The following is a 12,120-nucleotide window of genomic DNA, read 5'->3' on the forward strand; positions in this document are numbered from 1 at the left end:
ATGATGTGCTGGTCAGTCACAGAAGCACCTTCAGCACCAGGCTGATCACACCACGGTGCTCCACAGAACACCACAAGAAATAATCTCTGCCTGTGGCATTCAAACTGTATAATTCATCTCTGTAACTTGTTACTCGTCAGCTTTGATTGTTGTAAATATCTGTAGTAGTAATGGTATTATTATTACTGTTGTATATATCTGTGGTTTTAACAGTCTATTATTATTATTATTATTATTATTATTATTATCTTGTTCATCTTTTACCAAGATAATGTGTGCACTGGTATTTTGGTCCTTATTGGTTAAAGGTTAACAGTCTTCTATTTAATTTTGTGCGGTTTTTTTTCTCTATTTTTTCTCTGTTGTTGGGTGTTTGTTCTTCATTTCAAGTAAATCTTGATTATTATTACTATTATCTTATCTTACATTACTACGGTAATGTGTGCTCTGGTATTTGGTCTCTATTTGCTTAATGGTTACTTAACCATGTACGTTTTCCTTCTTTGGTGTTTGTTCTTTTATTTTTTTATTTGAAGTGTTATAATAAAGTGATTCTGAATGAGGGTAAAGGAATGTATATTGCTGTAGCAAAACTATAATAAAGTGAATTTTTCATAATACTGCCCCTTTAATATTAACGTATTTTCATGTTTTAGGGACAGCCTCGTGTCTTTCTTTGAGTCGGTACAGGATGTTTCATCAGAAGTCTTTATGACCTGCAGTTTTAGATAACTGTGGTGTGATTGAAGACGTGTTTGTTCAGAGGATCAGACGCAGCCATGGGATCAACGACAATGGTGGCTCTGTTGACTCTGGCTCTGCTGGTGTTGGGCTCATGCGGTGCTAAGGGTAGGACACAATACCTTCACTTCTCCTTCTCCTAACTTTTTAGCTAAACTTCATCACATCATCAGCTAATACTAGAGAATATTCCTTCCAGGGTTGGGGTCAATTACATTTTTCTATTACAATAACAACTTCCATTATCCATGTTCTATTAGAATTCAGTTATGATAACGATGACTGGCATTTTTTACAATTACAACTAAAATTCCAATTTCATTTTCCCCTTGAAAGTCAATTACAAATACGATCTCAATTACTTAAATTCATATTCAATTAATCACAGTTACTGAGCCTGAAATAAATAAACCCATAAAATATAACCTTCCTCTTGTGCTAGCTTTCTATTCGCAACTCTTATGATATAATGGCTCAATTTTGATACATAACTTAAATCAGCTGTAAAATACACTAAAACATATTTATCATCCAATTAGTTACTTTGTTAGACTTCCTAATCCATGAAAATATTGGTATTTATACTTTTGTTGTGGGCATCTGAGGCTTTTTTGTGTCGGTACACTTCTATATTTCAATCTCTTTTTTTTAAATGGTAAAATGAAAACTGACTGGTAAACTTGATATGAAACATATTTTAATAATTCCATATGCGTAAGCCATAAAACTGTAACTGGTTCCCCAGTTTTGCATTCAATGAAATTATATATATATATATATATATATACAGTTTTTAGAGAATTTCCATACCAATAACAATGTCAATTACAAAGTCAATTATCTAAACTCAATTACAATTTAATTATGATTACAACAGAAACAGATTTTTACAATTACAATTATAATTATAATTATACTATAATTGTAAGTATTGTGGTGGTGTTAGATGCCTCCCAACTAAAGGTGTAAGAAAAAAATTGATAGGGCGATACATATAAAAAAGAGAGTCACTTTAGAACAAATATGGGTAACTTTTATCACAGCGGGGCCATTAAATGTGATTGTATCTGATCTGAAGGCCACACTATCAACGTTCATGTCAGCATTATTTGACCCGTTTTTGCAATCGTGTATTTTGTTGTTTTGTGAGTTGGGAGTCATTTTTGTGTATTTCTGTTGTCCTGTTTGTGTATTGTTCTGTCATTTTGAGTGTTTTTTGTAAAGATTTTTAGTATAGTGTATTTTGTAAGAGTTTTGTGAACTTAAAGTTTTATTTTTGTATATTTCTCTGTCTTTTTTTGTTTTGTTGTTGTTTCTTGGGCTTTTTTGCATATTTGCTGTTGTTTTGTATGTTTTTAGTGGATCATGAGCGAAAGAACAAGATCACAAGTACAAGCAGCCGTAATAAGTTTCCTCTGTAGGGTGGCTGGGCTCTCCCTTAGAGATGGGCTGAGAAGCTCAGTTATCCGGTAGGGGCTCGGAGTAGAGCTGCTGCTCTTCTGCATTGAGAAAAGCCAGATGAGGGGCCTAATTAGGATGCCCCCCGGACGCCTCCCTAGTGAGGGCACGTCCCTTCGAAAGGAGACCTCGAGGAAGACCCAGGACACGCTGGAGAGACTATGTTTCTCGGCTGGCCTGGGAACGCTGGAAGAAATCTGGGCCTCTCTGCTAAGGATGCTGCCCCCGTGACCCGGCAATGGATAAGCAGAAGAAAATGGATGGACGGAGTGTCGTTTTATGAATTTACTTTAGAGGTTGCACAAAATTAGACTGAAGGCCACATGTGGCCCATGAGCCACTAGTTGTGCATGTGAAATATTATCAGTAATGGTGTTTAGTGTTTGCACTTTGAACGCTGAAGTGGGAAATTGCTGATTCTCATAAATGAGTCAAATCAGATAATGTAATCAGAGAAGAGGCACGTTTGTGTAAAGTGTTCTGTAAGGATTTATCGACAAATATGAGTTGCACTTGTACTTTGTCAAAAATGCATTTCATCACCACCAACCTGTTTGCAGAGGTGTAAAGAGTACTGATGTATCCTACTCAAGTAGAAGTACTGTTACTTGATTGAAATTGTACTCAATGTAGGAGGATGAGCTTGGACAAGGAGTGATGAGATTTGTAATATTAATTATTATTAATATTACAGCAATTTGCCAAGAGGTGCCTTCTGAAATTGAGTTAGTGTTTCAGATCACTTAATTAGTTATTAATACCTTGTCATCCAGGGTTGTGAACTCTTGTCAAGACTATATTCTCCATATAACAAACCTTATGATTGTAATATTTTCATAAACCACAGACAACTTCTCAAAGTATAAACATTTATTAATCAAAACAAGTTAAAACCTAACACAATAAAGCTAAAAGAGTACGACGCTCAATAAACTAAGGATAAATGTATTCACACTTTAAAGGTAAAAGATTAGTAGAGAAAGAAAGGAGGGAGGAGAGAAAAGTAGCATGATTTGTGTGTGTGTGTGTGTGTGTGTGTGTGTGTGTGTGTGTGTGTGTGTGTGTGTGTGTGTGTGTGTGTGTGTGTGTGTGTGTGTGTGTGTGTGTGTGTGTGTGTGTGTGTGTGTGTGTGTGTGTGTGTGTGTGTGTGTGTGTGTGTGTGTGTGTGTGTGTGTGTGTGTGTGTGTGTGTGAGCGAGCTATGATCAGTATAGAATAATGTGGCTGCAATTATGTTAGGCCCGATTAGAATTTGAGATCCAGAGTACCTCGGTTCTGATGGGTCCGTGGTCGGTGGTCCTTCTCTGGTGGCAGAGTGGACTGGCGAGAGGATGCAGCAAAGCGTGGCTCTGGACCACTGGAGTGTGTCTGAAAGGGTCCTTTCCTGGACCTGGTTCTGGCCTGTGTTAGGCTGGTCGGTTCTGTTCCTTGTTTAGCATGTTTCACAGCTCGTTTAGTCAGCAGGTTTCCACTGGTTCTGACCTGTGTTAGGCCTGTCTGGCCTTTGGGCAGCGTGTGCAGGCTTTGTTCTTGTTGTTCAGTGTTCAGCTCTTTCAGGCGTGGTTCTTGTGTTGGTTCAGCTCCTTCAGGCTAGGTTCTTGGTTCAGCATCTTCAGTTGGAACAGGAGGTTCTATCTCTGGACGTGCAAGCTTGTTTAAAAGGTCTAATGAAAGAAAAAGCTTTGTTACAAAGAAAATAAAAGATTAAAGAAGACGTACATAACACTGCAGTGGGCATCTTAGCGGCCAGCACCAAAATCCAATGATTTGAATTTTGCGCTTCGGTTTTGTCGCGGTCTAAGCGATTCTATTGGTTGACGTGTTTTTGGGAGCCAATTAGATTGATTTGGATGTTCTGTGGGTTGTGGCAATCATGTAAGTGTGATAAGGAATGAATGCATGAGAAATCCTTTGGAACAAGAAATATGAAAATAACTCAGAAACCAGTTAGATTATAACTTTCCAAACGAGACAAAAGCAGAGATCATATTTTCCTGTTTATTGTGGCACCAAACATGATATACTTTATGCAACGTTAATGAGAGATATTCCTTAGGAACACTTTTACTGTAAAACAATTATATGATCTTATTCTAAGGTTGTCCTTGATTTCCTGTGAATAAAACAGTTATTGACAGTGAATAAAAATACATTTCAAACTTTTATCAGAAATTTGTGTCCGCTTTTGGAATGTTTCATTGTGAATTCTTGGAGAACAGTATAGCACAAAGCAAAGATTCTGTCATGTGCTCACAGCAGGGGGAAGGACAAACAGTCGTAAATTCCTGTTCTTAGCTCTTTGTCTCTGTTTGTGAGGGGAAAAAGTGGGAAACTCTTCCTGACCCAATGGTCAAAACGTGTGCTGTGGTATCTGTCAGACATGACCTCCTACATCAAGTACAAGTAAGTCATGCATAAAATACTCAAGTACAAGTAAAAAGTAGCTCAATTAAATAGTTCTCAAGTTAAAAGTTACTAGTTACTTTCACCGCCCACCTTTATTGTTGGTAATAAATCTTCCCACTGTTCCCTTACATACAGTAAACATTTCATGTATAAACTTAAAAAGGAAGAGACTAAATCTACCACAACTGGATTAATTTATTTTCGACAAAAACATCTGTATAAAATAAAAGGTTGGTCAAAATTTACAATTCTATTTTTAAATAAAATAACAAATTCAATTTAAAATTTAAAAAAAATGATCAGGCTCTAAGTATAGCTACATTTATAAACTCTAAAACAGTGCCATGCCAAATATGCCATGTGGGTAACAACATAATAGGTAGAAACCACAACCTGAACCCAAGAAAGTGACTGTTGAACAGAAATGGCACGACTCAGAACATATTGATTATGTTCAGTGTGAAGAGACCATGAAATGGAAATAAAAATGTACGTACAAGTAAAATTACTGATTTAGAAATTTACCTCAATTACAGTAACGTGAATACTTGTAATCCATTACTTTCACCTCTGTCTGTGTGTTGGCTGCTAGTCCAAGAGGAGGACCCACAGTTCTGGAGGTCCCAGGCCAGGAGGACTCTGCAGTCAGTCCTGGACCGGAAGTTGAACACCAATGTCGCTAAGAACATCCTGTTCTTCCTTGGAGATGGTAAGTTACAGATCACGACATGTTGAATTTATTTTAATACACTTACAGACTAAGTGAACAGCTGGGCTGAATAGTTCTGTGTCATTTACCCCTGAGGCACCTTCAGGTACCAAACGTGTTCTTTCTCAGTGTTATAAACTCCCTATATCTGATTCATTTTAAAGCCTGATTGTATGAACTGTAGCCAGGAGTTTTCTTTTATTGTCATGTTCATATAACCATGAACGCTTTAATTGCAGGATGTATAGAACTGGATAAATAAAATGTACTCACAATCTTTGAGTTCAGGACTGATTTGGTCCCATTGACTCCCATCATAACCACATATTTTGGATAAACACCAGGGTCAGCAGAGCTTTACTACCTAGAGATTTAGAGGACAGTTATTCTTATCCTGCAAAGTGCATGGCAATAAAAACTCTGAACACCATACAAATGGTCTTGATGTGTTGGGATACACATAAAGAAGTGGTGACCTACTCAAGTCTGTAATAACTTCATATCAAATGTTCCACTTTGCACCTTATTTTTAAGATAAATGCATATTTTCTGTTTTTGTCATTAAAAAAAATTGTGTTTTTATGACAGAAAGGGCATAAAAACATTAAAAAAAAAAAAATACAGAAATATAATGTAAACTTTATGTCTATGGTTAGGTCTGAAGGGGAAAAAATTATATACAACATTTTTATGACAGTTTTATGAAGGGGACCTAAGCTCAAAGAGTGTAACTTTTTTTAAAGGTGCCCTAAGGGTAGGGATCGACCGATGTGGATTTTTTAGGATTGATGCCGATACCAATTTTTTTTCCATCATTATTAGCTGATGACCAATATGGACCGCCGATTTTCTTGAGCCGATACTACTTTTGCTCCCTCAATTTGCATCAGAAAAATTATACAATAATGATAAATGGTACAAAAGGAACATTTATTGAAATTAACAAAGGTGAGTTAGAACGACACCAAGTAAAAAATATTTAACAATAATAAAAACACGTGATGTAGAACAAGAACAAGTAAAAAATAGAGTGAGACATCTCATGAAATATTATGAAAGATAACTGTTCGTCCTGAAAATAGCTTTGACAAAAGTTGGCCTGACTAAAGATATATTTTAGTAACAGGATTATTGAGCATAAATATATATAATTATAGTATTAAACACAAAAAGAAATTATAAACAATTGTCCATTCCAACACAACTCCAGAACATAAATTAACAGAGGAAAAAAAACGTAATGTCAGATGCGCATTAAGCAACAAACTGTTCAAGTTTCTGTTCTAAATTGCATCAACATAACAGGAATAAATATTCAAATAAATATTCAAACAACTGCTTCTCATCATTTTAAAAACTCTCCTTCTCAGCGCAGCTCTCACTTAATGTTTAATGTTTGTATCCCACTGAGTGAGAAGCAGATAGGGAAGCACACACACACATGCACACGCCAAACCTCCAGCCAGCTGCTCGTTAAATAGTTAAATACAACTGCGACAACAACACGAAACCATGGAAAAATGGTAAGTTAAACAGTTAAAAGATGCTTCGAAAGTTTAAAACTTGCCGTTGGGGTTGAAGAGATTCCTTCACGCTCTGCTAGTGGGGGGAGGGGCTCTGCACTCTGCAGCCTCTGTCTCCAGCAACACGGGGCATCGGCCGATGCCGATACACGTTAAACAAGCTGATTAATCGGTCGATCATTACTTATAAAGGTTAATGCAATTGAAGAAAATTTCAATCAGACTGGGTCTTTACACTAACAACACATATCTGAGGCTGGAGTATGGAAGCAGACATATGAGAAGACTTGTGTCTGTTTGTCAACATTAGGCATGGGAATCACAACGTTTACAGCAGCTCGTATCCTGAAAGGACAACTACAGAACCAGACCGGAGAGGAGACCGTGATGACCATGGACACGTTCCCCAACGTGGGGCTAGCTAAGGTACACACATGCACAAACACACATGCACGGACAATTACGTCTTCATTTATCCATGTTCAATTACATTTTACTTATGTTTATGGCGACCAGCATTTTTTCCCAATTACAATTAATATTTTCCCCCTGAAAGTCAATTATAATTACATTCTCAATTACTAAATTCAATTAATCAAATACATAACCTCATAAAAGGTATCCTTCCTCTTGTGTTAGCTTTCTGTTAGCATCTCTTATGATAACAAATCACTTTTGACCAGCTGTAAAATAAACAAAAAATATTATCTATCATTTTGATTATTCTTCTTTTCTTATCTCTTGGTTACCTTGTTAGGCTTCCTAATCAATTATAATAATGTTATTATTGTTTTTGTTGTGGGTGTCTGAGCCTTTTTTCTGTCTGTATACCCCTAGATTTAAATGTTTCCTAAATGGTAAAATGATCCTCAAGATAACTGACAGGTAGTGGGAAAAGTTGATATTAAACATATTTTAATAATTGTTAACTTTGTATGTATAAGCCATAGAACTGTAACATGGTTCCACAGTTTTGCATTTAATGAAACTGTAAATGACAGTTTTTATTGAAGTTTCATGCCAATTACAATTAAAATATCAATGATCTGAACTCAATTACAGTTAAATTATGATTATGTCACAACTGTTATTAATGATCAATTATGCAATTACAATTATAATTGACCCCAACCCTGATGCACGCACACACATCATGTTCTCCTATACTTTGGCTTTTATAACACAAACACATAATATAGTCTTCAAGGATCAATAAATCAAAGATATTTGTTCTGATAAAGAGGATAATTTTACTCAATCAAAGAAGTCAAAGGTTATATTTCCTGTTTGCAAGATTGTTTTTCACTCTGTCGCATACATTGGGTTTGTTGTGAAATGGTCATGTGACTTGAAGAAGTTTTTACTTCATACTTACTATGATATCTTGTGTTTCTTTGCCAGAAAAGGAAGACATTATTTTGCTTGGGACCATTTTTGTTCGGGCTTGTTTGTGTTCCTCGAGATATGAAGTCGCTCTGTGAGACATTACTTATCGGCCTTATTCAAGCGTTTCTGAGGAAAGGCAAAACATCAACATCTGTCTTTTTCTTTTTTTGAACAATTTGGCAGAGTTTTGTTCTGGTTGAGCCACAGACCGATGGGTCAGAGTGGAGCGTTGATCCTGAGCTTTTATGCCAACCTATCAATATCTCCATCAAAAGATTTCTCATTTCCAAATCTTATCAATCATTCTACTCAAAGCCACATTCAAAGTCGCTGTTTTGCTGGACAAACAATGTTTTCAGTTCATTGTACACTCATACATTACTACATGGATAAATTGCCTATAATTTAATTTGTTTTTTTGTTTGCACTGGATTCTGTGATCTGACAAGAGGAGGATGTCAAAACTTGTTGGATCAACTTTTTCTAATTTGATATTAAAGATATTTGATATATGGGGAGGTGATACATGTTTGACTGTAAAATTTAGCTTTAAACATGATTTAAGTTGCAGGTTTTTTGAATAAATAATTACTTCCAATCCCCAAATTATGGCTGGATGGAAAAGGAGGAGATAGTATAATTTGTTATGTATACAATGGCTAAGACATTTCTTTAGAGATCCATGAAGTTAAGTGTAATTATTTTTTACTAAATGGTAAAATGAGAAATATGTGGAGATATTCATCATTTGTTGAATTTTCCAACCATTTCATTACAGGTAGTTGCTATGGAGGAGCATTTAAAGCAGGGATGGGGTTTGATTACTGAAGTAGTCCTTTAGTCTAGGGGTTCTCAACCTTGGGGCCAGGACCCCATTTGTCATGAGATGCTGGGAGGGGGTCGCCAGATGTCTTCAAGAAATAGAATATTTTTCGAACAATTTGAGCCCATTTTTGCTTATTCTGCAATGACACCAAACTTGCCATATTTTAACCTATTTTCATCACTTTTTCTTGCCATATTTTTGCTCGTTTTCATGCATTACTCCCATTTCTGCCACTGCTCCATCAAATTTCAATGCCGTTTCTGCACATTTTTTTTTTCCATTTTCAAGACATTTTTTCTGCACTTATAAACCCTTTCCAGCACTTTTTCCACCTATTGTCACATATGTTGACCCAATATTGTCATTTTTAACCTCTTTTCACTATTTTTCCTGCTTATTTTTGCCAATTTAACCACATTCACGATTTGTAATGTATATATTTGCCAGTTTAAACTAATTGTTCCTACTTTTTAAATTACATTACATTAAATCTGTGTGTGTGTGTGTGTGTGTGTGTGTGTGTGTGTGTGTGTGTGTGTGTGTGTGTGTGTGTGTGTGTGTGTGTGTGTGTGTGTGTGTGTGTGTGTGTGTGTGTGTGTGTGTGTGTGTGTGTGTGTGTGTGTGTGTGTGTGTGTGTGTGTGTGTGTGTGTGTGTGTTATGCAGACCTACAGCGTGGATTTCCAGATACCAGATAGTGCTGCCACTGCAACTGCGTATCTGTGTGGTGTGAAAACCAACCTCAACACCATTGGAGTGAACGCAGCGGGACGCAACGGGATCTGCAAAACTCAGAAAGGCAACGAGGTCACTTCTATCTTAAAGTGGGCCAAAGACGCTGGTAAGGCCGTCTCTATACTGGGAAAAAAAAAAAAAATCTGTATTCAGGACCAATTTCATTAAAAAAGGGTCGTTTCATATGGGCGCCGATTGTAAAGTTTTGCATGTTAAGATAAACAGCAACTTTTTGTAGCATTTAGCAACAAACCACATTTGTCTGCATTTTCCTCCTCGTCCTCTGACTCTTCCTCCTGTGACTCCAGCTCAGACATGGATCATCACGTTCTTCCAAGCTTCAAACAAGTCCACCATTCGTAACGCCACTGTGCTCAATGAGCTTTTATTTTGGTACTTCCGGTGAATTTGCATATTAATTGAATACCTAGTTTCACCCCTGACATTTAGATTTAAAATGTAACTTTTAGATTTAACATTTAAAATTTAGATTATACATTTAGATTTAATATTTATCATTTACACTTAACATCTAACATTTGGATTTAACATTTAGATTTAACATTTAGTTTTATATTTAAAAATTAACTTTTACATTTCTATTTTAACATTTAACATTTATATTTGACATTTAACATTTAGATTTAACATTTAGATTTAGATTTAATATTTATCATTTAGACTTAACATCTAACATTTGGATTTAACATTTAGATTTAACATTTAGTTTTATATTTAAAAATTAACATTTACATTTATATTTTAACATTTATATTTGACATTTAACATTTAGATTTAGATTTAATATTTAACATTTAGATTTAGTTTTAATATTTATCATTTAGACTAAACATCTAACATTTGGATTTAACATTAGTTTTATATTTAAAAATTAACATTTACATTTATATTTTAACATTTATATTTGACATTTAACATTTAACATTTAGATTTAGATTTAATATTTAACATTTAGATTTAACATCTAACATTTGGATTTAACATCGAGATTGAACATTTCAATTTAACATCTAACATTTGGATTTAACATCGAGATTGAACATTTCGATTTAACATTTCGATTTAGATTAAACATTTCGATTTTGATTAAACATTTCGATTCCAATTTAAAATTTAACATTTAGATTTAGATTTAACATTGACATTATTTTTTTTTTTTTTTTGCTAAATGTTCCAAAAAGTAGCTTTTTTTTTTTTAGCATGTAGCATGTGCAGATAGTAAAACTATAGTAAATTGTAGGATTGAATGAAGAACGGATAAATTGCATTGCTCATGAAAAAGATTAGAGCATTCTCATATTTAACGTGTAAATGGTAAATGGTAAATGGACTTGATTTTATATAGCGCTTTATCACCACACTGAAACAGTCTCAAAGCGCTTTACATATCAGCTCATTCACCCAATCACTCTCACATTTACACACCAGTGGGACAGGACTGCCATGCAAGGCGCTAGTCGACCACTGGGAGCAACTTAGGGTTCAGTGTCTTGCCCAAGGACACTTCAACACATAGTCAGGTACTGGGATCAAACCCCAACCTCTCGATCAGAAGACGACCCACTACCACCTGATCCACGGTCGTAAGAGGTGGAAGTACAAGAAAAACACACAAAAATAACAATTTCAAAGATGAGAAAACCCATCCATTAACATCGACAAAAACATCATAAAAAATTGATAGATACATGGAGCAAAATCTTTAAAAAAATGTATTACAGTCAAATAGAAATTTGAAGAAGTTAAAGCGTGTCGAGTTCAAGTCAAACAGGTCTAATGAAAAATGTCATCAGTCGTTGATAGTTTGAGTCGCTGACACAGCTCATCGTGAATAATCTCACCAAAGTTTCCTTACAAAAAAAAAATCCCTTTAGTTTCTGCACCCTGAAATTTTGAGTTTTTTGCCTAGCCTAAGACCCAAAAATTTAATTGCAGTTTCATAACTAACCATGCTTTTATTTGACTTTGTGGACATACTTACAAACTCACTCTGGTGTGATGCTTTCAACTCCATAGGAATATAATAAAAAGCGTTTGAAGTGCAAAAAGGGCCACTCTGCAAATAGAACACAAAAACATACTGACAAAAATTAAAACTAAATCCTTTCATCATTATTACATTTAAAAAAAACACAAACAAACATATATATATATATATATTAACATCAAACTATAACAGTCTGCACAGTCTGCCTATTATTTCAGGTATAAAATTGTTCAAAAATTAAACACATTTTATTTACTTCTACAACAGCTAATCTTTAAAAAGGAGGAGGTGTATTAGTTAGTTTAATAGATGAACAGAAGCTCTTTGAGCC

General features: G+C 35.1%; 1 protein-coding gene across 2 annotated transcripts in view; it reads left to right on the top strand.

The window, feature by feature from the left end:
• Positions 1–712: 712 nt before the first annotated feature.
• alp3 (alkaline phosphatase 3) overlaps positions 713–12,120 on the top strand; it is a 34,823-nt gene continuing 23,415 nt past the window's right edge. For both annotated transcript variants that reach the window (XR_003675380.1, XM_028465028.1), the window contains exons 1-4: positions 713–849; positions 5,197–5,313; positions 7,147–7,262; positions 9,713–9,887. Coding sequence is in view for 1 of the 2 variants with exons in the window: in XM_028465028.1 (XP_028320829.1) it covers positions 780–849; positions 5,197–5,313; positions 7,147–7,262; positions 9,713–9,887 (478 nt within the window). In the remaining variant the exon portion in view is untranslated. The remainder of the gene's footprint in view (positions 850–5,196; positions 5,314–7,146; positions 7,263–9,712; positions 9,888–12,120) is intronic.

This window comes from Gouania willdenowi, chromosome 13 (genome assembly GCF_900634775.1).
Source record: "Gouania willdenowi chromosome 13, fGouWil2.1, whole genome shotgun sequence".
Taxonomy (NCBI): Eukaryota; Metazoa; Chordata; class Actinopteri; order Blenniiformes; family Gobiesocidae; genus Gouania; species Gouania willdenowi.